A 27,818-nucleotide genomic window follows, 5' to 3' on the forward strand; every position below is an offset into this window, starting at 1 on the left:
CCACTGAGCTGTATACTTTTAAGTGGTTAAAATGGTAGATTTGGGGGCACCTGGGTGGCTCAGTCGGTTAAGCCTCTGCCTTCAACTCAGGTCATGATCTCAGGGTCCTGGGATCGAGACCCACATCGGGCTCCTTGCTCAGTGGGGAGCCTGCTTCTCCCCTGCCTACAGCTCCCCCTGCTTGTGCACTCTCTGACAAATAAATAAAACAAAAAAAAATTATAAAATGGTAAATTTTATGTTATGTGCATTTTACCACAATATAAAAAAGTAAAAACATTCAGGAATGCCTCCCAAGGACCTGGATGCATGGCAAACACACATTGGCTGAATTCACTGTACACAGGGACAGAAATATAAATCAGACTACATGACAATTTCAAAGGGGGTCTCCAAATCATTTCTATCAGAAAATCCCTTTGTGGGAGTAAGACAATTGGCAGGCACTCAGTCCTTGCCCCCATGACCTTCAAGAAAGAAGCACTCAAATACCAACAAGACGTATTTCAAATAGTTTAATTTTAAAAATATGCTATTCAGTGCTAAAATATGTCTTCACTCACTGTTGCCCATTTCCATTTTCTTAAACTTTTTTGAACAAAAAATAAAATCACAAAGTTCAATTAAACATGCAGATTTCAAAGAAGAGGGAATTTTCTAGAAAGTCTGAGCTGAAGGAGTACTGTGGGGGGGTGGGTACTGCTGTCAGAACCTCAAATCCTTGCTGGGGCAGAGTCTGTGGCAGGAGGCAGGGGACCGTAGCAGGAGCAGGGGATGCTGGAATGAAATGTACAGGTGAGAACAGGGAAAGGGGTGTGGGTGTGTGTGTGTGGGTGTGTGGGTGTGTGTGTATGTTGGGGGAAGAGGATGGTTATAGCAGGGGACAAAGGACTGTCAGCAGCTGGAGAGCCCATGAGAGGCACGATAACCTCAGGAATGGGCAGAAGTGCCAGGACAGCAGGAAACCTATCCAGACTTTTCTGCCCCCGTGTAGAGAAGAGCCCTTCCCTTCCCTCCAAAGTCTCTACCAGGCCTTCAACAGCAGCTCACAGGTCCCTAGCCGGATGGGAAAATTCATGAATCTACAGTCTCCATTCAAGTTCAAGTAACCTAGGCACTCTCTTCTCTAGAGGGTGCCTTCCACATCTCTTTCCTCCTGTAGAAGCGCCAGCAGCTCAGTCCAGAGGTTCTGGAGCAGAGACTGCTTGCTACCTGGAGGTGACAGATGAACCTTGGGATGGCTGATGCTCCAGCCTATTTAGGGTGCAAAAAAGACATGAGTGCTCCTCTTCTCAGGAGCAAGCAGACACAGGTGCCAGGGACGGGAAGATGATGCTACAACCCCAAGTCCTATGTCCAACCTTCCAGCCCAGGAGGCTCCTATGTGCGGGCTCTGGACCCCAGTGCTTGCCCTTACCCCAGCAACAAAGCACGGCCAGAACCAGAATGCAATAAATAGAGGCAAGGGGCCAGGAGGCGAAGGGTGCCAGGACGGTGCTAGCTTTCTGATGCTGTCTGCGGCACCGGGGGCTGGTCCACACAGAAGCGTTTCAGGGGTGGGGCACTGGAGTCTTCCTCTTCCTCAATAACCTAGGAGCAGTCAGAGCATGGAATTATAATAGGGCCACCCCTCTCTACTAGAACCTCCCACCCACCCTGATTACAGCCCAGAAGAAGCTTACATCTGCAATCTTCTTGCAGATAAACAAACTTCTTCCCCTACCTTATAACCTGGAGACACCAGCGTCCCTTGCTGCCTCCCCAACCTATATTCGATGCTATAAGGTCCAATTCATATCAACAGAGTCCTTTTTTTTTTTAGAAACTGGAAAACCCAGAGTGGTTCCTTACCTGTGTCTCTAGTGGAACTGGTTCTTCCTTTGTGAGGGTGGGAGGTTCATCAGCAACTTCTGAGGCAGGCAAGGAGGGCTCTGAAAAAGCAGCAAGGTCAGGGGCGCCTGGGTGGCTCAGTCGGTTAAGCGTCCGACTCTTGATTTTGGCTCAGGTTATGACCTCAGGGTCGTGAGACTGAGCCCCACGTCAAGCTCCACGTGGAGCCTGCTTAAGATTCTCTGTGTCCCTCTCCCTCTCCTCGCCCCTCTAAAAAAAACCCAAAAAAAACAAAAAACAGCAAGATCAGTACAACTGCATAGCCTCCTGCCTCAAGCTGGGGGAGCTTCCCTAAGAGTTATGTGGTGGCTCGTTGGTGGAGGGCAACACTGGCTGGAGAGGCAATATATGTTATCAGAAAAAATGTGCAAGACACAATGCAAAGAGCATAATTTCTGAAGTCAGAAGGCATGAAACTGGAGACATCTGGTTCCACCAGTTACTAGCTGTGCGATCTTAGAGAAGCAATTTAACCTTTGTAAGACTCCACTTCCTCGTCTGTACAATGGAATAACACCTATTTCACAGGGTTTTTGAGAGAATTATACCAGGCATCGAATATGACAAGTGCTTTACACAGAGCCTGGCGCTCGATTATGTTGTTTTCTTCTTTCATTCTGTGAGAAGGGAAAATCAACCCTTCCCCAAAAAAGCCCAAACTGTTAACAGATGGTTCAAGCCTGTGAGGCCGGGGCACCTTCTCTAGCCTCTTCCTCTAAAGAAAAGAAACTTCAAGAGTACAGGCCCCTCCAAGCTACTCGTCCTGGGTCGACGGTGACTCACCCTCGAGGATCTCCTGGCCCAGAGTAGGGGGCTGGGAGTCATCTGTGCGGAAGTCAGAGGTGTGTGCTGGGCTCAGGGACTCACTCTGCTGGGGGCTGGGGCTTGAGTTGGTGCTGCTGTCCACCTTGAGTTGATAGACATCGGATACAGAACTCTGGTTGCTATTTTCATCTGAAAACCAAACATGACAAAGGCAACAGCTGAGAGTAGTAATGTTTCTTGAGAGTAACTCGGTACAGAGCCAAGGGCCTGGTATCTCCTCAGGCAGCCATGGGCACAAACAAATGCAATGATCGCTGCTCAGATGCCCCCTGAGCCAAAGGCAAACAAACAAAGGTAGAGCAAATGATCAACAGTCTAAGTTGATTAAACATTTTCTATTTCACAACATATATTCTAAGCATCAGATGCAGCCAAAATCTTTCAGTTTATGCCACATTGATATTTCAGGAAGGTCAGGACAGGCCTGGTAACCCCTTCTGTACACCCACCAGTTATAACCGGACCTGGTATCTTCTCACTACCCAGGGGAACGCGGTGACGCAGCAGTGCCTCTCAGCCTCTCCCACAACACAGGCTGTGGAGAAAATGCTCAACTCTGCCCGGCCTTCCTGGCTATCTCAAGGAGGGTGGTGGTATCTGGAGGTGGCCACATAGGCCCTTCAGCGGCCCAGGCTCCACCTGACCACCTCAAGGACCAAGAAATTCCCAACGGGGAAGGTCTGTCTGAAGGCTGCAAGTCACCACCTGAGTTAAACACTCAGGAAGGAGGCAAAACCTCCTTCCTCCCCCTGACCTGCGGCAGCCGGTCACCCAGTCTGATCATCAGCCTGACTACTCTGACATCTCTTCCTCTCCTGCCACCTGAGGGCAGGCCGCCTCCTCTCTGGCCTGGCCTCCTGCAACAGCCCCCCGACTGCACTTCCTTCAATCTCCTGTCCTCCCACCTGTACTTCACACCATCGCCGGAGTTATTCTAAATCCTTCCGGGGCTCTCTGCTGCCCAAAGGATATAATTCAAACTCCAGGGCTTCCCCGGGGCAGGCACAGATGGCCCTATCAGAACCTACAAAATCTTTCCTGATCTCCAGGCTCACTGCCACTGACCTCCCACACTCAAGCCTCGACTCCAGCCACGCGGACTCACTGAGGCCCCGCTTCACACACAGGTGTCCGGTAGGACTGCTCTTTCCAGTCTTCCTGGAAAGCTCCGATACAGACCACTACTCAGCTCAAGCATCACCTCCTCTGTGAGCCCCGGGTCCCAGGCTCCCTTGGGTGGAAATGACCAGCTTCTCTATTATGCTCCTGTTGTATCCTACGCACACCTACACTCATTATTTTACACACCAATTTCCTTCCATTACGCTCTGCAGGCAGGCTTTGTGGCTTACCTGCCCCAGGATTTCCAGTGCGGTACACGGTACCTGGCACACAGGAGTTCATGACATGTTCACTGAACAAAAAGGATGGGATGGTGGCCAGATTGAGGAAATGGGGCCTCATATGTCTCCCAGAGCTTTGTGATTATTGGACACCCCACACACAGCTAGAAAACTGTTCCCTTGTATTCCCCTTCTTCTATCATACTCGCTGACCTTGGGGGGGGGCGCTGGGGGAGAGGTCGGGGGGGGATACCTGCACGCTCCCAAGTCTTGTTCCCAAGGGAAAATCATAAGCCTTTTCTAGTTTTTACTCCTACAAAGACCAGGATCTTCTACGCTAAAACGGAAGCAGCATTTTACTATAAAAAGAATAAAGCTCTGTCACTATTGAGCTTAGGCAAACACTTCTTCTCTGAGCATCGGCTTCCTTCGATAGGGTTGATGATAACTGCCTGCTTTATGTCACAGGCAAAACAAGAAGCTCAAGTGCAAGCCCTTCTGAACAGCAGCTGCCACGCAGGTGTGAAGGGTTCTCTGGGACTGCAGTGCCAACACAGGCGGGACATTTACCGAAGACCAGTTGTTTCAGGAGGTGGAACTTGGCTAAAAGTGGACAGGAGAGGCCCTGGCTTTGGGCAGCCCACTCTAAGGCACTATCATCGTAAAACATACCATCTAAAGAAAAGAGCTTCTGATCCAGAAAGCCAGGACCTAACATGGGGTCTGTCACTTACTGGTTATGTACCTTGAGATACAGAACTTCAGCTCTCTAAGCCTCGGTTTCCCTAAATGGCAAATGAAGCTCCAATCATCTACCTTGCAGGGTTGCCGTGAGGTTTAGATGAAAAGCCGTGATGTAAAGTGCCAGCAAGATACCAGCAGAACAGCAAGCACTGAAGTGACACATGGAACTATTCTTTTCGTTATTAATGGGTTCATCTAAGTGCTGCTTTTCCTGCAAGGAAGACACATGGATGCAACTCACCCTGGAATTCAAGAAGAAGAGAGGAATTGGCTGAGGCATCAGAGGGAAAGCCATTAGGTTCCCGGGCTGCTGAACTGTTCGATTTTGACTTTTCTTTCTAGAAAAGGAAAAAAAGAGGAATATGACAGAGCCAAGCAGGAGACCCACAGAGAGGGAGAAGGGTGCTATGTGAGACACCACAGAAGTCTGGATTAGGACTGAACAGGAACAACGACAACAGTGTGAGAATCCAGGACCCAAGGAATAACAGAATCCTGGACAAGGTGTCCCCAAGCCTCAGTGTCTCTTCTCTATCTTGTAAAATGGATCCTGCCGGCACTAATCTCATGACTCAGAAGTGAGAGGCAGATACACAGGCTTCCACTAGAGCTCCCTGTGGTTCTCTTCTGCTTTCTGCCCTGAGCAGAATGCTCTATCCCACCCTTCCCTATGTGGATGGAAGAGAAATACAGAGTACTCATTTGAGAAGGATTCCTGTTTTGGTAGTACAGCAGGAAAAAGGGAAAACACGGGCCTCTGATTGGACCCAGGAAGGAGTCGCTTTATATGTAACGCAAGCAGTGACAGGACAAAGGGGCCCTGCTAGCCTGATTACTGACCAATCAAGCCATCCATTCAGAATGACCATCCCATGTCTACCTCTGCCTATAACATCATTTCCTTCAAGCAGGATGTAGGTTACACATGTGGAGAAACAGTGTGAAGGTAAGCACAAGCTTGTAAGAAACAAGCCCAAAGGAAAAGAAATAAATCCATCCAAACATTTCCAAATGAGAGCATCCCAACAGCCAAAAGTTTAAATCTGGGTAATCTCAAATTTACTAATTTATACTTTTTAAACACATCTATTTATTATACATGCATTTAACTTGTTAATAACTCTCAATCCTCTCTGCAACGAATCAACTGCACACATTCATGTACCGCTTTCTCTTCATTTGTTTCATATGCAGACATGATTTTAATGCAATTACACTTCACATTTAACCAAAGAAGCTACATAAACACAGTTTTTAAAAATTTGTTTATTTATTTAGAGAGAGCACACGCTTGAGCGGCGGCAGGGGGGCAGTGGGAGAGAGAGAGAGAATCCCAAACAGACTCCATGCTGAGCAGCAGAGCCCAATGTGGGGCTCGATCCTACAACACTGCGATCATGACCCGAGCTGAAATCAAGAGTTGGATACCCAACCGAGCCACCCAGGGGCCCCCAACCAAAAACTTTTAAATGTACACTGCACAGAGTTTGTGTCAATCTACTCTCTCGTCAGTGATGTCCCACTCCCTTGGATCCTTCCCACTTCTTCACCGATTTGATCATAATTTCCCATTTTCCTAATCTAGCAGGTCTATACTAGTACCTTAGAAGATGGCACTCTACCATGGACCACTGGAGGGCAGATAAACTGAGGGGCCTCAGCAAACACTATGAGAAGCCCTTGGGAGACACAAAGGGAGCTGGGTCCCGGGCAGGGAGAATTTCAATTAGGAAAGGGCCAGGAACTTACATGTGAGAAATGGGTTGGAGTGGAGAAAGGCTTTCTACCAGTGCCTCCCACTCCCCATTCACATGCCCAAGAGATTTAACTGCCTGACCTTTGGCCCTTGTGGATACTGGCACCACTAGAGCCAGGGCTAGATGAAAAATCAAGGGTGGCTCCAGAGCTGCCCCAACTTTCACCCACCAGCTCCCTGGGGCTGGCAATGACAAGGAAGGATGGTGGCTCCCAGATAAAGGTAGCACCTCAAGACTGGTACTAGGGAGTTCCCTGGGAGGGAGGCTAAGAAGGACTGGGGGCGAGGGAAAGGCTGAATCCTGAAGCTCACCCAATGACCTACATTCACTAAGAGGAAGGAAAACCACAGCCTGGGCTTATATCCTCCCTCAGTTACATACTGCTAGTCGAGGCAGCTCAGAGTCCCCAGGGAACAAAAAATGAGTGCACAGAAAAAACTAGCCAGACACTGGAAGAAACAAGCACCATTAAAGACAATAAATAGAACAAGCTGTACCAGAAGAAGGAGACTAAGAGGACACAAGAATTTAAATAAAACAGTAAGTCTCGGGGTACCTGGGTGGCTCAGTTGGTTGAGTGTCCGACTCTTGATTTCGGCTCAGGTCATGACCTCTGGGTGATGAGACTGAGCCCCCTCACTGGGCTTGGGGCTGAGCATGGAGCCTGTTTAGGATACTTTCTCTCCCTCTCTCCTTCTCCCCTCCCCCTCAACTGGTGTGTGGCACTCTCTCTTCCAAAAAAAAGAAGAAAAGAAAAAAAAATTTTTAAATAGTACGTCTCCTCAGAAAGATAAGGGTACTGGAAAGTTGTTTTGAAGAACCACCAACTGAGGAAATTTGGTATGAATAATGTAATTGTTGAAAATAAAAATTAAGTGAATGAGTCTAGTAGGAGAAACAGATACAGCTGAAAATGAGCAAACACTGGGTTGAGAAATCAGAATACATGAGAAAAGAATGAAGAGATGAAACAAATGAGAAGAAAGGGAAAAACGAAGCTAGATATGAACATCACAGGATATTCTTACAGAAGTCCTAGGAGAGCAAAGACAGGGAAGAAATTCTAAGTTTCCAGGAATACAAGAGGACCACCTAGGAAGAATCAAGAATTAGACCAACACTAGATTGGTCAATAGCAACACCAGAAGCACAACAACTGAGTAATAGTTTCAAAATGCTGAAAGAAAACCCAGAATTTCAGACGTAGGTAAAATAATCAGTTAAACATAAAAAATGAAACAAGAATATTTTCAAGAGTAAAAAGACATTTTCAGAGAGTTTTCTCCACAAAAGCTCTCTTCGACAAAACTCTTGAAAGATACGTTACAAGAAGAAAAGAAATGAATCTAGGAGAAAGCAATAATAAATAGGTGCAAAGAGTATATAATCTGTAACATTTACTTTGTCTAACTAAGCATAAAATAAGAGACATCTGTAAAAACTGAAATATCTGGGGGCGCCTGGGTGGCTCAGTCGTTAAGCGTCTGCCTTCGGCTCAGGTCATGGTCCCAGGGTCCTGGGATCGAGCCCCGCATCGGGCTCCCTGCTCGGCGGGAAGCCTGCTTCTCCCTCTCCCACTCCCCCTGCTTGTGTTCCCTCTCTCACTGTGTCTCTCTCTGTCAAATAAATAAATAAAATCTTAAAAAAAAAAAAAAACTGAAATATCTGAATATCTGATCTGAAATTCCAGTCAAAACTAAGGACAGGTTAGGGATGGAAGTGGGGGAGGGGTGAAAGAGAAGTGGTTAAAAATGTGTTATGGGTGTTACCAGGTTCCAAGGGTAAAAGCAGATTTTTTTTTTAAGATTTTATTTATTTATTTGACACAGAGAGAGACAGCAAGAGAGGGAATACAAGCAGTGGGAGTGGGAGAGGGAGAAGCAGGCTCTCCGCTGAGCAGGGAGCCCGACGTGGGGCTCCATCCCAGGACCCTGGGATCATGACCTGAGCCAAAGTCAGATGCTTAACCAACTGAGCCACCCAGGCACCCCTAAACGCAGATTTTGATATAAGCTTCATACATTGACATGGAAGAATAGTAAGTATAAGTCTTATTTTTTTTTTTTTTTAAAGATTTTATTTATTTATTCATGAGAGACAGAGAGAGAGAGGCAGAGGGAGAAGCAGGCTCCCAAGGAGCAGGAAGCCCGATGCGGGACTCGATCCCAGGACCCTGAGATCATGACCTGAGCCGAAGGCAGACGCTTAACCATCTGAGCCACCCAGGCGCCCAGTAAGTATAAGTCTTATTAAGTTAGAGGTAGGCAATAGAAAAACGAAAACAGAATGCAGAACTTTCAAATCAGCAAAGAAAAATTTGTCTAGCCATCATGAAGCAAAGAGAGAAAAAAAGTGTATTATGGTAAAAATCCTTGTCCATATTAATAGAATTTTTATCTGGTCACACTTCCCCAGCCTTCCTGGCCACTAGATGTCATACAAGCTATTACAAACACACATAGTAAATATATATGTCCCGAGGCAATTTCTAGGAGACTCCTACTAACATTCATGAAAATTCTATCGGCCCATCCTTCCACTCCTCTGCTACTTAGAAGAGCCTAAATGTGTAGAATGAATGGCTGGATCTTGACCTTGGAATACAAGGTCAAAACTAGAGCAGAGGAATGGGGAGTTACTTAACGGGTATAGAGTTTAGTTTTGCAAGATGAAGAAGCCTAGAGATTGACTGCACAAGGTGAATGTACTTAATACCACTAAACTGTAGACTTAAAACACAAAAATAAAAAAATACACTGTACACCTAAAAATGGCTAAGATGGTAAATTTTATGGTATGTTAAACTAAAATTAAGAGTCATTACTCTCTAAAACAGTTTTAAAAAAAAAAAAGGATCAGAAAGGTTGGAAGAAACCTGGGCCCTGGGGACTTCTGGAGCAGAACCACACCAGCCCTGGACTACATGCTTCTAAGCACTAGCCTTAGAGGATTAAGAAAAAGAGTAAAATAAACTTCTTAAACTACTGCTATTTTGAGTTTTCTGTCACCCACAGCGAAACTTAATGCTAATACACCCAGTAAACAAAAAACATGAAACAGGTGACAAAAAAGAATTTCACAACACACTAATCCAACATAAATCAAAAGAAGACAGGGTAGGAATTGTAATATCAAATAAAATCGAATTTGAGGAGAAAGTTTTGGATATAAGGGACAAAGAACATTATATACTAGTAAAATGAATGACAAGACAAGATGACATCATAATAATGGCATAATCATATAAATATATCAAAAACAGAGCTTCAAACATAACATGACAAGTGACTCATCAGCCATGAAGAAGCAAACATATCAACAATTTCACACACCCTTCTCAGAAACATAATAGGACAAACATACAAAAAATAAGCAAAGATACAGAAGATTTGGGTTAACATAATAAATGCTTCAATTGTTTAATTTCATACCTAGAGAGTGTATTTGTTTTAATCACAAGTGAATGGTCCGAAAATCAATCATGTACCAGACAAGATCACAAAAAAAGTCCCAATAATCCCAAAGAACTAATATCCTACCAATTCAATAAAATCAGTACACCAGTTTTTTTTTTTAAAGATTTTTTATTTATTTATTTGTCGGAGAGAGAGAGCACAAGGAGGGGGAGCGGCAGGCAGAGCAGTAGAGGGAGAAGCAGGCTCCCCGCCGAGCAAGGAGCCCGATGTGGGACTCGATCCCAGGACCCTGGGATCATGACCTGAGCCGAAGGCAGACGCTTAACGACTGAGCCACCCAGGTTCCCCAGTACACCAATTTTAAAAAGATAGTTAAAGAACAATCTCACATATCTAGAAATTAATATTCATGCTATTAGTGCTTGCTTCCGCAGCACTTATACTTAAAAAAAAAAAAAAAAAGAAACATTCTATTAAATAAACTTTGGATTAAAGAGGAAACCAAAGAGGAACTTATGAAAAACTTAATTACACTATCAATGACATTTTGACATTCATATATGTCAAAATTTGGGAGAAGACTAAAGTGAAATGTATTTTATTTTTAACTAATCTCTATGCCCAATGTGGGCCTCAACTCACGACCCTGAGATCAAGAGTCGCATGCTCTAAGGAGTGAGCCAGCTGGGCACCCCAAAAGCGAAATATATTTTTTAAAAAAGAAGGGGTGCCCACCTGGCTCAGTCGGAGGAGCGAGTGAGTCTTGACCTTGGGGTTGGGAGTTCAAGGCCCACGTTGGGCACAGAGATTACTTAAATAAATAAAACTTTTAAAAAGTATAAAAAGGGGTGCCTGGGTGGCTCAGTGGGTTAAGTGTCTGCCTTCAGCTCAGGTCATGATCCCAGGATCCTGGGATCGAGTCCCACATTGGGCTCCTTGCTCAGCGGGGAGCCTGCTTCTCCCTCTTCCTCTGCCTACCACTCCCCCTGCTTGTGTTCTTTCTCTCTGTCAAATAAGGAAAATCTTAGAAAGGAAGGAAGGAAGGAAAGTAAAAAAAACAAACAAAAACAAAAAACTTAGAAAAAAAGAGCTAAGTTCAAAACAAGGAGCTAGAAAAAGAACAACAGAGTAAACCCAATAAAACAAAACAGGAAATTACAATGGCAAAAACTAATGAAATAGAGAACAAAGCAAACAAAAAAAAGATCAACAAAAATTACATTTTTTATTTTTATTTTAAAGATTTTATTTATGTATCTGACACAGAGAGAGAGAGAGAGAGATGGCATGCACACACACAAGCAGAGGGAGAAGCAGGCAGAGGGAGAGGGAGAAGCAGGGAGCCCAATGTGGGACTCGATCCCAGCACCCTGGGATCATGACCTGAGCCCAAGGCAGACACTTAACCGACTGAGCCACCCAGGCGCCCAAAACATTTTTTAAATAGACTTTACGAGAGACAGTAAACCAGATCACATTATGGAAAAAACACAACATGTGAAAGAGGTAAAATAATTACCAATATAACAAAGACTTTAAAGTACGTAAGAAAAGCACAAATAACTACATACCAACACATGTGACAACTCTGATCAGTGTTCAGGGTATTGCTGGCATCTGAACAGGCCAATTAATTCCTCATTATACAAGACTGAGTCATGCACTGCCCGAGTTAGCATTACTGGCCAACCGAAAAGTGCCCTGCCTCATTTCTAGACACAACTGGGGAAATGAAGAAAGGGGAGGACCTAGCACTGAACCCTATTAAAGAACCAATGGCCTATTTGCATTGGATAAATTTCTAGGAAATACATAAAATGCAAAATAAGTACCAAAAAAAAGAGAAAACCTAAATGCATCAATCACCATTAAAGCTACCATGATGATAGTTAACATCCCTCCACCAAAGGCCCAGAAAGTACTAAAGGTGACTTCTACCAAACTTTCTCATTTTATACCAATTGTTCTAGAAATCAAAAGAGGGGAAATTGCCTAATTTGTTTTAGGAGGCGAATGTAATCTTAATACCATAACAAGGTAAAGACAGCATAATAAAAGAAAACTGTAGACCAATTTCACTTATGAATCAGATGCAAGTATCTTAAATGAAGTATCTGTGAATTAAACACCACATTCTATGGGGGGAAAAGAAAGCATATCCAAGTAGAATTTCTCTTAGGCATACAAGAATGTAAAAGTTTCAACATCAGATGCTTTATTAATATAATTCACCATACTAATACATTACAGATTAGAGGAGGAAAATTGCATGCTGGATAAAGCCCAACATCTATTCATAATTTTTTTTAAGATTTTATTTATTTATTTGACAGAGAGAGACACAGAGAGAGAGGGAACACAAGCAGGGGGAGTGGGAGAGGGAAAAGCAGGCTTCCCGTGGAGCAGGGAGCCCGATGCGGGGCTCCACGCAGGGCTCCATGCAGGGCTCAATCCCACGACCCTGGGATCATGACCTGAGCCAAAGGCAAACACTTAACAACTGAGCCACCCAGGCACCCATCTATTCATAATTTTTAACGAATCTTAGAAAACTAAAAAGAGAAGAAAATTTTTATTTTATAAAGGCTATCTTCCCAAAAACCTACAGCAAGGCAGAAAATTCGTCCTACTTAATAAATACTAAATTTATAATTTAGATAAATTATATATAAATTAATATAATTAAGTATAATTTAATATAATATTATAAATAAAAGTCACACTAGCCCAGGAGTTAATACACTTTCCAGGAAGAAATAAACAACAACAAAACAGAATGGAGAATTCAAAAACATCTAGATATGAATATGGCACACAACAGAGATGACATCACAAATCAAGAGAGAAAGGATAGGTTACTTAGTAATAGTATTAGGGCAAATAGCTCTCTGTATGATGGAAAATTAAAATTAGATTCATATCTCCATCATTAAAAAATATATACAAAACGTAGCAGGAGAGGGAGACATTCTTTATGACCATGCAGTGGAGAATAATTCTGAAACAAGACTCAAAAAGCAAAAACCTTAAGAAAAAGTTGATTAATTTGACACAAAAAAATTAAAGGCCTGTTACTGACAAAGTTATCAGACAGGCAACATGTCAGACAGAGATATCTGCAAGGTACAAATCTGACCGGAGTTTTCTGTGTCTAGGATATCAACGAATCCATGCAAATCAGAAAGGTAAAGACAGGAAACCCAAAACAAAAATACGCAAAAGAAATCAGAGAAGAGGATATCCAAATGAATTCAAAAAGGAAATCTGAATGGAAACCTGAAGAGATGAAATCATCCACCTCATAGGTAATCAGGGAAATGTAGAATAAACAAAGAGATCTAGCAGCCTGGCAGGACTGATAATATCAAATGCTGGTGAAGTTGTAGAAACGGGAAGCCCCTGGCACTCCCAGGGAAGTACTAACTACACTGGTGCAGCCCTTCTGGGGAGAGAGTGGGCAGCAGTTGCTTTTTCTTTTTTTTTTTTTTTTAAGATTTTATTTATTTATTTGACAGAGCAAGCGCACAAGTAGGGGAGCAGCAGCGGGTGAGGGAGAAGCAGGCTCCCCACTGAGCAGGGAGCCCGACATGGGGCTCGATCCCAGGACTCCAGGATCATGACCCACACGGAAGGCAGACGCTTAATGACTGAGCCACCCAGGCGTCTCTCGGGCAGCAGTTATTAAAAACAATTGGTGGGGCGCCTGGAAGGCTCAGTCATTAAGCGTCTGCCTTCGGCTCGGGTCATGGGCCCAGGGTCCTGGGATCGAGCCCCACATTGGGCTCCCTACTCAGCGGGAAGCCTGCTTCTCCCTCTCCCACTCCCCCTGCTTGTGTTCCCTCTCTCGCTGTGTCTCTCTGTCAAATAAATAAATAAAATCTTTTAAAAATAAATAAATAAAAATTAAAACAAAACAAAACAAAAAACAACTGGTATGTACACTCTTAATAGCAATCCCACTCCTGGGTATTTGCCCCACAAGTCATCCAGAACAATGGTGTAAGGGATGTCCACTGCAGTCATCTGTGCTCCCAAAAACCTGGAGGCAACACACAGAAACAGACCCATATTCAGACACTTGAAATATGACAAAGGTGGCTCTACAGAGCGGGAGGAAAAAAAACAGTCTTTTCAATAAATGGCGCCGGGACAAATGCACATCCAGGTGGAAAAAAATGAAATCGGGCCCCTACTTCAAAATACACAAAAATCAATGCCAGGTATGTTACAAATGGGGACTGAATAATGAACTTGTAGAAGACTACATGGAAGATTATCTTTGTGGCCTTGAAGAAGGAAAAGATTTTAAGATATTTAAAAGTACTAACTATAAAGGAAAAGATTATTTTGTCTACATTAAAATTAACAACTGTGGGGCACCTGGGTGGCTCAGATGGTTGAGCATCTGCCTTTGGCTCTGGTTGTGATCCCAGAGTCCTGGGATCGAGCCCCACGTCCCGCTCCTGGCTCAGCGGGGAGCCTGCTTCTCCCTCTGCCTCTCCCCCTGCTCATGCTCTCTCTCTCTCTGTATCTCTGTGTCTCGAATGAATAAATACAATCTTTAAAAAAATAATAATAATAAAATTAACAACTGTGACTCAAGGCAGCCTACAGAAAGTGCAAAGGCAAGCCGTGGAATGGAAAAAGATTGGGATAGTATATAATCAGTAAAGGGTTTGTATCTAGAACACAGAGAATTCCTACTAAGTCATAAGGAAAAAATAATCAAATGGATTAAAGAGGCATTTCCTGAAACAGGAAATCCCAAGGGTTCAATCCTAAACATTGAAAAGGTGCTCAAACTTGTTGGTAACTACATACTTAGTCAGCAAATTAAAATCACAAGATATTTTTACATATAAGTTACAATACCAATGTTGATGAGGATTCGAAGCTATGAGAACTCTCCTATTTCTGGTGGGAATACAGATTGGTACAATCACTTTGAGAAACAGTTTAGCATTAGCTACTATAGGTCAACAGACGCATACTCTAAGACCCAGCAATCCCACTCCTAAGAATATATCCTAGGAAAACCCACGCATTTGCTGGCCCATATACTGAATAAGAACGTTCACAGGAACATTGTTCCTACTACCCTAAACTGGGAATAATCCAAATATCCATCTACAGGAGAATTAGAGAGGTAAATCATGGTACAGGCCTATAATAAAATTCCATACAGCGATGAAAAGGGACAAATGGCTCCAAAGAAAACATGGATGAATTTTACAAACATAACACTGAGCAAAAAAAGGAAGACACACAAAAATAGACAGATGATGCTGTTTATATAAAGTTAAAAGTGTTTACAAATGAGTAGAGAAGTGATAAGAGAAGCAAAAGTAGGAGAGAGATTTCCTCTGGCGAGGGAGGGGAAGCTGGGAGAAGTCAAACAGGTCTCAGGAAGTTGGCAATGCTGTTTTTTGACCTGGGTGGTTTTTACAAGGGTGCTAGTTTTATGTTTCTTCATTATACCATACATTTATGTTTTTTATACTTTTCTGTATGTGTTTTATATTTGAGCTTTTTGAAAACAATTAGGGAAAAAAAGTTGGAGACAATCTGGGTGCTTATCGCTCAGGGAAGGTGTAGATAAATGTGGCCACTGCATATAAGAGAATGAAATGCAAGATTCAAAGGTAGTAACTCTACTTACAATTACAGAAGTGTGGACAGTTCTCAAAAACAACGTTGAACAAAAGAAAAGAAACAAGTTTTTAGCACAATGCTCTATAAATTTTAAAATACAAACATGATACAATGCCATGTATTTTTCTTTCCTTCTCTTCTTTAAAGATTTCTTTATTTACTTTAGAGAGAGCGAGCGAGAGCGTGCAAGCACGAGCTCGAGGGGCAGAGGGAAAGGGAGGAAGAATCTGAAGCAGACTGTACAGAGAGTGCAGAGCCTGATGTAGGGCTCGATCTCACAACCCTGAGACCACGACCCAAGCCGAAACCAAGAGTTGGACGCTCAACTGACTGCACCCCCCGTGTGCTCCAATGCTATGTATTTTTCAAGAACACACAGCTATCCACATGAACGCATGGAAGAGGAATTAGGAAAGTATACATACATATAAAACACAGAGAATACACTATAGTGGCTAGCTAATCAGATAAGAGCAGGAGTTAGCAAGCTTCTTCTTACAGGGCCAGCTAAGAAATATTTTAGGCTTTGCAGGCGTGTAGGTCTTATGGCAACTACTCAACTCTGCCATTATAACTCAGAAGTAGACACAGACAATAAGGAAACCAACGGGCATAGCTGTGTTCCGATAAAACCACATTGACAATCACAAGGAGCAGCCCTAGGCTGTGGTTCACGAAGCCTTAGAAAAAAGGAATGGGTTAAGAAAAGGGAATAAAGGGGAGAAATAATAAAGTAAGAGAGGCTTTGCCTGGATCAACCACACAGGGTGCCTTTAAGTACTTTCAACTCCATTTTGGGAAATAAATTCCTTTATAATTAAAAGACAATCAAGGAAAGAACAAAAGGAAGTAAACAGTACCTTTTTGTTGTTTTGATTTTCTTCCACACTTACCTCCTTGCTATCTGTCACAGGAACCCATTTAAATATCCTAAGGGACGTGTCACCCACGGTCACCCACTTTTTCTCCCTGAAAGAAAGACATTTCTTAAAACCGAAAATAATGAAACATTTTTTGTTCATAATGTGATTTTCTACTTCTCAGCAGTTCGATCATTCCTTCAATCTCTTAAAAAAATTTTTAATTTAAGTTTATTTAATTTCAGTCATCTCTACACCCAACATGGGGCTCAAACACACAACCCCGACATCAAGAGTCACATGCTCTTCCAACTGAGCCAGCCACATGCCCCAAGCTCCTTCAATCTTAAATGCCTTCTAAACTTACTTCCCATCCAATTATACCTATACCTTACCTTGCAAAATCATCCCTTCCAGAAAGACTTCTCTATCAAATTCCTTTGGCTCTGAAACTTGCCTTTTCTCAGTGTACCAAAGCTCTTTTTACCTCCCAGACTACACCCATATTGAGTACTAGCACATTTTCACACTCAGGTATCTACCTGGCATTACTTCTTTATTTTTCAAAAATTTATTCAATTCCACTGATATTTATAAAGCCCTGTTATACAAGGCCCTACAGGAGATAAAGAATGTGTAAGATACGGTCCCACATAGGAGCACATAGGAATAAAAAACTAAGTAAGGACATCATTGTGATACATGAAGGTGATAAGGAAGTTGAAAAGTAGGCTGAAAGACGGTAAAACTGGGCTATGGCATAGAAGGAGAATTCTTAGGACTCCTGTGTAACTCTATGTTGAAACATGATTCCATTTAGAAATAATCACAGGTGCAGGATAAGATGCTTTTTTTTTTTTTAATTTTATTATGTTATGTTAGTCACCATACATCATTGGTTTTTGATGTGGTGATCCACGATCCATTGTTTTCATATAATACCCAGTGCTCCATGCAGTACGTGCCCTCCTTAATACCCATCACAGGGCTAACCAATCCCCCCTCCCTCCTCCCCTCTAAAACCCTGTTTGTTTCTCAGAGTCCATAGTCTCTCATGGTTCATCTCTCCCTCCAATTCCCCCCCACTCCTGCCATTTTTCCCTTCCAGGATAAGATGTTTCTAAGTCTTACACTGGTTTCTGAAAGAGGTGAAGACTGGGCCACGAAAAGAGTGCTTTAAGGTTTTATCTTACAGAGAAAATTACTTTTGAGATAAGCCTTAAAAAAAATAAGCCTAAAAAAAATTTGCCCTATTTGGGGAAATGCAAGTGACATTCTTGAATAAGGACTAGATTACGGACAAGCAGAGTTGGGGAGTCTGAAGTATGACTTCTGAACTTGTCAATTCCAAATGTGAGGTTACAAAAAAGCAAAAAAAAAAAAAACTGTTGTGACTGCTGATATTGATGATGCTGTTCAGCAAACAGAAAGAAGAATGAACACAGACTTAGGAAATTGAAATTAATTCCTGGACAGACCACTCCACTTCCTCACTGATTCAACAAATACTATACATGACCCTGTGCTAGACCCTGGGCACGCAGGCAGCAAGATGTACAGTTCCTAGCTTCACAGAGCCTCATTCCAGTTGGAAACTGACATCAAACAACTCATTTCATAGTCACTTAATCATTAGGTTTAACCACATCAAATTGCCACTTCTGTTAAGTTAAAAAGTCAAATATAGGAAATGTCTTATGATTCAATCTAATACAATTGCGGGAAGTTCTATGAAGGGGACCTGATTTAGATTAGGGATCTTGAAAGGTGTCCCTCGAGAAAGCATTTTTATACAGAGCTAGGAGTTAACTAGGCGAGGAGGAGGAGAGGGCAGAGGATGTCAGGCAGCATGTCAGCCAGCAACCCCCGGAAAGAGGGCAATTTGAGCCAGTCTGGTGAGGCAGCAAGCACCATTTTGGTCTCTAACCTAAGAGCAAGAAGAGGTCACCGAAGCATTGTTTCTATAACAGGGGAGTACTTCGATAATATTTACACTTGAGAAAAGTGAAATCACTGAGTGCAATGTGACAAATAGACTGGGTAATGAAGCAAGCTAAGAGTTCCAGGTGAGAGAGGATGGTCATCTGGTCTAGGCTCGGTGGGCAGAGATGGCCAGAAAAGAAAGGTGTGGTGATTCTTAGGTTTCACCTAAAAACCCTAGGAGGATTAAATTTGGAGGGGGAAAAAATCATTAATTATTTAACTAATATGTAGGAGTCCCAACTACATATAAAACCCTTATATACAAAGAGAAAGAACTTGCGGGGAAATGAACAAATAAACACGCAAAAAAAAAAAAAAAAAAAAATCCAAGGTAGTGATGCCCCTATAGGGGGTGGAGGTCTTGGGAAGGAAGGCTTCCTGGAGGGAGCTAACCCCTACCTGGGTTTTAAAACGATTACTAGTAGTCAGCCAGAGAAAAGGACTCAAGAAGTTGGAGCAAACAGCTGGCTGTTCATAATGCATCGGAGTTCCTGATACAAAATAGGCGGTCAACCGGCCCGCCGTTTCCAAATGAGGGTAGGTCTCGACTCCTTCACCAACAACTCGCAGCCCCAAGAAAAAGAAAGCCACACAGTTGGTTCCGTGTGGGCCAGTATTGGGGGAAAGAGAGGGGTTTACATTCCGATGACCACGCCTGCTCTCGTCACAAGAGCTCTCACCAAACTTAAAACGAGTTAATACATAGAGCGCTCGGTCTGGCCCGCGGGAACCCCCCAGAGATTGTTAGCTGTTATACGCAGCAGCTGAGAACGCGAAAGGCTCCTGAGACCCGCGGCCGCGGGGAGGGAGGAAGCCGCGGGGAGGAAGCCGCGGGGAGGAAGCCGCGGGGTCCTGCGCGCGACCAAAGCCCCGAAGCCCCAGCGCTGCCGGAAGCCGGCAGCCCCTCCGGGAGACGCGCGGCCCTCCGGCAGGTGGGCGGGCCCGCGAGCCGGGCGACCCCCTGATTGGTGGCAGTCGGCGCGCCCTCTGACCTCACGCCGACGCGAGCTGCACCCTCCTCCCGCCTTCCCCCGCTCCCCCCCTCCCCCCAAGCGTCTGCGGGTCGGCTCCCACCCCGCCAGCCAGTCCGCCCTCCTCTGGGCCTGGGCCGGCGACTCCGCCGGCTCCCTCGGGCCCGACCCCTCACCATTTCCGCACTTTCTCGATGGCCGCCATCACCTTCTTGATGTCGTCCTTGGCCCGACTGCGGGTCTCGGCCCGAACCGACCGGCCCGACATGGCGGCAGCGGAGCGGCGGGGGCCGGGACACTGCTCCCAAGACACGGGGAATCGCGCGCCTCACGCGCCGCCGCCAGCCCGCCGCAGCAGCGTCACCGCGGCCGTCGCCCCCTCCGTGCGCGCGTGCGCGAGGAAGCGCGCGCACCCGCCCGCCTCTTGGGGCTCGAAGCCTCAGCGCGCCTGCGCGCCCCGCCCCGGGCGGCCCTCCCTGGGCGCCCCGGGAGTCCCCTCGGCCCCCAAGCAGGCCGGGGTACGCGGCGGGCGGGCGGCACGTGCTGCGGGACAGGCGAGGTGCGAGGCGCTCACAGTGGGGTCCCTGGCTCTCAGGGGGTTTGGAGGTTGGGACCTTTGTCTTCTGGCCATGGGTGCTGCCTTTACCTATGTTTTAGGCACTTGACCCTAACAGGTGCTTGGTTCTGTTGCCTCTCATCTCCAGCGCCCTTGCTTTCCAGATAATACTGCTGTGCTCTAACCACAGAATTTCACACCTTTCTTCCGAACTTCGCAGACACCTATTCCCTAGCTGGAATTCTCTCATCGCTTTACCTGGTGAACTGACCACTTACTCTTCTAACATCCAGATCCAGCTCAGAGGAGCCTTCCCCTGATATTCTCGGGTTACACACTTAGCACTCTACAGCACTGTCTGATTTAATTCGGCAGTCGTTAACCGAGTGGTGCCTGCATTGTACAAGGCTATGTGGTCAATGCTGAGGACAAAATCTGGGTTTTTGCCTTCAAAGAGCTTCCAGTTTAGAAGAACATGCAGACCAGAAAACGGGTGTTTAAAATGCCATTTTATGGGGCACTTGGGTGGCTCAGTCGTTAAGTGTCTGCCTACAGCTCAGGTCATGATCCCGGAGTCCCCAGAGTCCTGGGATCGAGCCCCGTATCGGGCCCCCTGCTCAGCAGGAAGCCTGCTTCTCCCTCTCCTGCTCCCCCTGCTTCTGTTCCCTCTCTCGCTTCTCTCTCTCTCAAATAAATAAATACAATCTTTAAATTAAAAATAAAATGCCATTTTATAAATGATAGGCTGAAGTAAGTTCAAGGTGCTATGACAGCCCTAATCCAAATGAGGGGTGTCCAGAGGCTTCTGGGAAAATAAAACCTTGAAGCTGACCTCTGAAAATAGGGTACATGCAGGGCCTGTGTCCACACATTGTAGAACATGCTCAATAGATGTTTGGGTGAATGTTTAATTTTGAGTGCAGCTCCCTTGCTTCCCCCACCCCCAACACCACCACAGGCATTTATTGATGCCTGCAGTATTTAGGGAGGGCTATATAGTAACTGCCTCAGGAGACATAAAGGAGGCAGGTGACAGTTTGCTTTGATTAGTTGGTAGTGGCTACTTCTCTCGCCTCTAGAGAAACTTCCTTCTGTGTGCCCCAGAGAAATGCCTAGCTAACTCTGAACTTGAGACAGCCTCTGACCATGTTCAGGCTTTCATGACTAACATGATTTGATAAGCATATGCTGCCTTGCTAATGAGAGGCCCGGGAATAGCATCTACCTGATTGAGGACTGGAAGAGCTGAACCAGCATGTGGAGGGAAGGGATGATTCTAGAACTAATGGGATAAAGGTGGCACATGTGTTTCTCAAGCCCAACTGATCCAAAATAACTCAATGTAAGTACTGCCTGAGCACCTGTTAAATGCCCTACAGCATACAGGATACCGTGTGATGCCAAGATGAGTAAGACACACTCCCTGCCCTTGAGGTGAGGGTAAGGAAAGCAGGAGGAAAAGAAAACACAAGGCAGAACATGGTAAGTGTCCTGAAAGAAGCCAGCTCTCTAGGATTCTCCCAATACTGTTCACAGATCCCCTCCTGTAGGCACACAGCTCAACAACCTCTGCAGTTATATCTAACTTCTCTCTCTCCCTTGTCCAAGTGCTGGCCAGCCTCCTCGCTGAGGGTTCTTGCCTATAGCTTCTCTCTACTCCAAGGCCCACTGCTCCTTCCAGCAGTACACTAGCATCCTACATCCATCTCGCCTCCAGCCCACCCTGCTAGTCAGCCACTGTTCTCAGGCCATCCCCTGCCCTGAACACCCAATGAGCTCCCTGTTTTCTGCCCACCTTTGTCCACCAAGTCGTATTCCCCACCTCATCTCTACTGGAGCTCTCTGCATAAGAGAATGGTCAAAGTGGGTACCTACCGACTACTCCCCACGGGCCACACAAATGCCCTCTGTTGATATCCTTTTCTTTAAAAAACATTGCACCTTGGGGTGCCTGGGTGGCTCATTTGGTTAGGTGTCTGACTCTTGATTTCGGCTCAGGTCATGGTCTTGGGGTTCTAGGATCAAGCCCCGTGTTGGGCTCCATGCTCAGCGGGGAGTCTGCTTAAGGATTCTTTCCCTCTCCCTCTGCACCCCCCCTTTCTCTCTCTCTCTCTAAAATAAATAAATCTTTTAAAAATTTTTAAAAATTGCATCTTGATATTTTTTAGGTGAAAGCCCTGTGCTAGATGCTGAGGGGGATACAGAGATGAGCCAGCCCAGACCTTGCCTTGGGCAACTTGCCCTCAAGGCAGTGACTTCCCCTCTCAGAGTAAAAGCTACAGGGGTCTACAGTGCCCCACCTGTCCCCACACCTCCTCGCCTCCTATAACTCTACCCTTTGTTGTCTCTGCTCCAACCATACTGGCCTTCTTTGCTCATCTGAAAACATCCAGTAAAGTTCCTGCTTCAGGGCCTTTGCACAGCAGGCCCCTGAAACACCCATCCCATATATATTTCATGGCTCACTCTCTCACATCTTTCAGATCTTTAGTCAAATGTGACCTTCTCTTCTTTTTTTTTTTTTTAAAGATTTTATCTATTTATTTGACAGAGAGAGAGCACAAGTAGGCAGAGCGGCAGGCAGAGGGTGAGGGAGAAGCAGGCTTCCCGCGGAGCAGGGAGCCCGATGCGGGGCTCGATCCCAGGACCCTGGGACCATGACCTGAGCTGAAGGCAGACGCTTAACGACTGAGCCACCCAGGCGCCCCCAAATGTGATCTTCTCAATGCAGCCTTTCCTAGCCACCTATCAAAGAATGTAGTATCCATCCCTCCACTCACTATCCCCCTTCCACAATTTATTTTTCTCCAGAGCATTCATCACCCCCTGAAATACTATTTTTCTTGTCTCCCTTGCTTATTACCAATCCTCTTTTCAGTAGTTCTGAGATGGTACAACATGATCTGTTTCATTTTGTTCAATGATTATCCCTAGTAGCATCTAAAACAGAGCCTGGGGGTGCCTGGCTGGCTCAGTTGGTAGAGCATGCGACTCTTGATCTCAGGCTTGTGAGTTCAAGCCCTATGTTGGGTATAGAGATTACTTAAAAATAAAATCTTAAAAAAATAATAATAAAATAAAATAAAACAGAGCCTGGTATTCAGTAGGTGCTCATTACATATTTGTTGAATGAATGCCCAACCTCAATGCATCCTCTTCTATGAAGCCTTCCCCAGGTCAGTCTGAGCAGGAGGAAGGATGCCTCCCTTCCCTGAACCCCCACAGAACCCTGAACACAGTCTGCATTACACTCAGGGGCAGGGATTTCCAGGGCAAGCAAGAGAAACCACTCTGAAGACCACATGACACTGGGTGTACGTCCTCATGTTCCTGAAGATCCTGTTTAGCCACAATTGGAAGTTCTTGTACTTGTTCATTTGCTCCTTATGATCCGCTGTCCCCTGAAGTGTTAGTTCTGTGAGGGTCGGAACCCTGTGGTCAAGTTCACCATTACATCCCCAATGTCTAGCATGACACTTAGCACAGGGAAGGCACTTACTAAAGAGAGATTGGAAGAATGAGTGAATGAATGAATGAACGCCATTCTTCCCCACAGGGCCCACATCAGCTGTGCTCTCCCTTGCTGCCCTGTCCATGTGACCCATAGAGCACCCCACTTTCTCTGTCAGAGCGACGTAGCCCCACTGCAGTGCTCAGTCCCCCTTAACCAGCACACGTGCCCAAGGCCCAGCACGCCTATGATAATCACAGCTCTTTTTTTTCTTTAAAGATTTATTTATTTTAGAGAGAGAGCATGGTGGCAGGGGAGGGCAGAGGGAGAGAGAGAATCCCAAGCAGACTCTCCACTGAGCATGGAGCCTGACTCGGGGCTCAATCCCACAACCCTGAGACCATGACCCAAGTGAAACCAAGAGTCAGACGTTCAACCACCACCCAGGCGCCCCAACTACAGCTCTTCTAAAATCCTTGCTGTGGCTCCCCATCACTTCAGTTCAAACTCACACTGGAGCATTACTCAGGTCCCCCAGTATGATCCTGGTCACAGGGAAAAGAATGCCAGGAGACTGAAGCCGGGGTCGGAGTCCCAGCTTGGCCACATACTTGTGCCATGGCTTTGCATAGGTCACCTGACCACTCTGAATCCCAGTTTCATTTTGCTTTTTGTTTTTTGGTTTTGGGGTTGTTGTTTTTTTTAAGATTTTATTTATTTATCTGAGAGAGAGAATGAGAGAGAGCACATGAGAAGGGGGTGGGTCAGAGGGAGAAGCAGACTCCCGGTTGAGCAGGGAGCCCGATGCGGGACTCAATCCTGAGACTCCAGGATCATGACCTGAGCCAAAGGCAGTCGCTTAACCAACTGAGCCACCCAGGCGCCCCTTGTTTTGCTTTTTGTTTTATTTTTCTGGGAAACGAGTTCACCAACAATGGCCTCATACCTCACAGGGCTGCACTTAGGACCTGATGAGGTGGGGAGTGGGTGAATTTTGTAAACTACAAAGTGCCTTCCAGGCAGAAATACTTTTTGGTTTCCAGTGCCACTGCTCCCGCCTGTATTCAGTTCCAGCTAAACAAGACCTGCTCCCTGTTCCCCTCTCGCCATCCTCCTTTTGAAATACCCATCTTTCTTTTTATTTTTTTTAAGATTTTATTTATTTATTTGACAGAGAGAGACAGAACACAAGCAGGGGGAGCAGCAGAGGGAGAGGGAGAAGCAGACTCCCTGCTGAGCAGGGAGCCGGATGTGGGACTCGATCCCAGGACCCTGGGATCATGACCTGAGCCGAAGGCAGACACCTCACCGATTGAGCCACCCAGATGCCCCCAAATACCCATCTTTAAAGACTCAGCCTCCTCCACGGTTGTTCCCAAAGCATGTAATCAGACCCTTAATCAGACCCCCAGAGCACTGAGTTCACCCCTGTCAGCCCTCTCCTTTTATTTTACCTCCTGAAAAGCTGAGATCCTCACTGGGCTGCTTCAGTGGATGACCAGGCCCAAGGAACCTGGCAATGCGCACTGGTTCCAGCCTAGAACCCTGGGTGTTCATCTCCCACACTGGTATCTGCGAAAACCTGCTTGAAGACAAGCCTCGAGGAGGAAGTGCCTGAACTATGCTGGAGTTCCTCTCTTTTCCCTCCTTCTTGGGTTGTGTCACAAGCCCTGTTGAGAAAGAAGACAGAGGACCAGGATCAGGGTCATCTTTCCGTCAAAGGCACTTTGGAGCTGTGTTCCTCTGTAAGGCCATAGAGGCCCAAGAACCAGTCCTAAGGAGTAAGGGAAACCTATAGGGGGTTGTGAAGGACTCTCTGTGCCTTTGCAAGCAGGGACAGTGAACCTTCTGGAATTCTTTGAGAGCTCCAAAAATGGAAGGTGCAATGAGGGCTTCAAAACATCTCTCCTGGGGCGCCTGGGTGGCTCAGTTGGTTAAGCGACTGCCTTCGGCTCAGGTCATGATCCTGGAGTCCCGGGATCGAGTCCCGCATCAGGCTCCCTGCTCAGCGGGGAGTCTGCTTCTCCCTCTGACCCTCCTCCCTCTCATGCTCTCTGTCTCTCATTCTCTCTGTCTCAAATAAATAAATAAAATCTTTAAAAAAAAAAAAAGAACAAAACAAAACATCTCTCCTGGCCATCTCTCCACTGCTCTTGGCGGTGGCCCTCCCTCGGCCTAAGGCACGAAGGTGGCAACCAAAAAGAAGATGAAAAAGTCGCTGCAGGGCGCCTGGGTGGCTCAGTTGGTTGGGCGACTGCCTTCAGCTCAGGTCATGATCCTGGAGTCACAGGATCGAGTCCCGCATCGGGCTCCCTGCTCAGCGGGGAGTCTGCTTCTCCCTCTCCCGCTCCCCCCTCTCGTGCTCACTCTCTCTCTCTCTCAAATAAATAAATAAAATCTTTAAAAAAAAAGAAAAGAAAAAGTCGCCGCAGTCGATCAACTCTAGGCTCCAACTCGCTATGGAAAGTGGAACGTACACGCTGGGGTAAGAGCCGATTCTGAAAATGATCTTACATGGCAAAACAGAACTAGTCATCCTCGCCAACAACTGCCCAGCCTTGAGGAAATCTGAAATTGACTACTATGCCACGTTGGCCAAAACTGCTGTCCGTCACGACAGTGGCAGTAACACTGAATTGGGCACAGCTCGTGGGAAATACTGCAGAGCATGCACACTGGCCACCACTGACCCAGGCGATTCTGATATCATTAGACTCCTGCCAGAACAGACTGGTGAAAAGCAAGTCACAAAATATTTCTCTTTAATAAAACCGGCCAGAGCTTATTTAAAAAAAAAAAAGAAGAAGAAGAAGAATATGGTCTGGGAGGGCTAGTCAGAGGCGGAGAGAGCCCAGTGCGGCCCCCAACTATGAGGAACAACCCCCCCAACCAAGAAGCTTGTTAAAATGCAGATTCCTGGGCCATGTCCCTAAGGGTTTTTTTTCTTGTTTTGTTTTGTTTTTATGTCCCTAAGGTTTTATCTCCATAGTTCGGTGGTCCAGCTTGGGCACACGTATTTTATTTTCATTATATTTATCTTAATATATAATATTTCTACGTGCTGGAAAATTAAAAGGATACGATGATGTTACTATTTCTGAAGCTGGGTAATGGGTACGCAGGGGCTCATGATACTGTTCTCCCTACTTTCATTATACTCTGAAACTTTCTATAATAAAACATTTTTTTTAAAGTATGCAGTGGGGGCACCTGGGTGGCTCAGTCATTAAGCGTCTGCCTTCAGCTCAGGTCATGATCCCACGGTCCTGGGATTGAGCCCCACGTCAGGCTCCCTGCGTCAGGCTCCCTGCTCGGTGGAGAGTCTGCTTCTCCCTCTCCCACTCCCCCTGCTTGTGTTCCCTCTTTTGCTGTGTCTCTCTCTGTCAAATAAATAAAATCTTAAAAAAAAAAATTAAGGTGTGCAGTGAAGTTCAAAGGTTAAAACAATAAAACAAGCCCTTCCCTTTTTCCCTCCCCAGTCCCTCAGTCACCCTGTGCCTCATTGCCTCACCTTCCAGAGTTAAATGTAATGTTAGGTTGTTTGAGATTTTTCTTGCTTCTTGAGGTAGGCCTGTATTGCTATAAACATCCCCCTTGGAACCATTTTTGCTGCATCCCAAAGATTTTGGACTGTTGTGTTTTCATTTTCATTTGTCTCCATGTATTTTTTTTTTTTTTTAAGATTTTATCTATTTATTTGACAGAGACACAGTGAGAGAGGGAACACAAGCAGGGGGAGTGGGGGAGGGAGAAGCAGGCTTTCCGCTGAGCAGGGAGCCCGATGTGGGACTCGATCCCAGGACCCTGGGACCATGACCTGAGCCGAAGGCAGACGCTTAACGACTGAGCCACCCAGGCGCCCCTCCATGTATTTTTTTATTTCCTCTTCGATTTCTTGGTTGACCCATTCACTGTTTTGTAGCATATTATTTAAACTCCATGTATTTATGCTCTTCCCAGATTTTTTTTTTGTGATTGATGTCTGGTTTCCTAGCATTGTGGTCAGAAAAGATTCATGGAACGACTTTGTTGATATTTTAGAATTTGTTGAGACTTGTTTTGTGGCCTCATATGTGATCTCTTCTGGAGAATTTCATGTGCACTAGAAAAGAAGGTATATTCTGCTGTTTTAAGGTGGAATGTTCTGAATATATCTGTTAAATCCAACTGGTCCAATGTGTCATTCAAAGCCACTGTTTCCTTGTTGATTTTCTGTTTGAATGATCTGTCCATTGAGGTAAGTGGGGTGTTAAAGTCCCACAAGAGTACTGTCTTGTAGATCAGGAGTCTGACACTGGGCTCAGATCAAAGTACATTCCTTCCTAGAGGCTCTAAAGGAGATCTGTTTCCTTTCTTTTTCCAGCTACTAG

At 45.4% G+C, this 27,818-nt stretch overlaps 1 protein-coding gene and 1 pseudogene across 1 annotated transcript; one reads left to right on the plus strand and one right to left on the minus strand.

Annotated features, from left to right (window-relative positions):
• Window positions 1-499: 499 nt before the first annotated feature.
• BCL7B (BAF chromatin remodeling complex subunit BCL7B) lies at window positions 500-19,825 on the minus strand. The gene is made up of 6 exons (XM_034988638.1): window positions 19,618-19,825; window positions 16,521-16,596; window positions 5,044-5,140; window positions 2,674-2,844; window positions 1,852-1,931; window positions 500-1,590 (listed from the first exon to the last, which is right to left on the minus strand). Exons 1-6 carry the CDS (start codon window positions 19,707-19,709, stop codon window positions 1,498-1,500), a joined length of 609 nt encoding a protein of 202 aa, XP_034844529.1. The 5' UTR covers window positions 19,710-19,825; the 3' UTR covers window positions 500-1,497.
• On the plus strand, window positions 19,708-27,818 carry LOC117999243 (annotated as a pseudogene).

This window comes from Mirounga leonina, unplaced genomic scaffold (genome assembly GCF_011800145.1).
Source record: "Mirounga leonina isolate KUSES-001 unplaced genomic scaffold, KU_Mleo_1.0 Mir_454, whole genome shotgun sequence".
NCBI lineage: Eukaryota > Metazoa > Chordata > Mammalia > Carnivora > Phocidae > Mirounga > Mirounga leonina.

What these genes read in the sequence shown, in the direction of transcription:
- BCL7B (XM_034988638.1), bottom strand. Translation starts at nt 19,709, where the DNA reads ATGTCGGGCCGGTCGGTTCGGGCCGAGACCCGCAGTCGGGCCAAGGAC. An exon ending in TCTTCTTCTTGAATTCCAGG is followed by an intron (nt 2,845 to 5,043) that starts GTGAGTTGCATC and finishes TTTGGTTTTCAG; the next exon opens with ATGAAAATAGCAACCAGAGT. An exon ending in GGGCCAGGAGATCCTCGAGG is followed by an intron (nt 1,932 to 2,673) that starts GTGAGTCACCGT and finishes CTGCTTTTTCAG; the next exon opens with AGCCCTCCTTGCCTGCCTCA.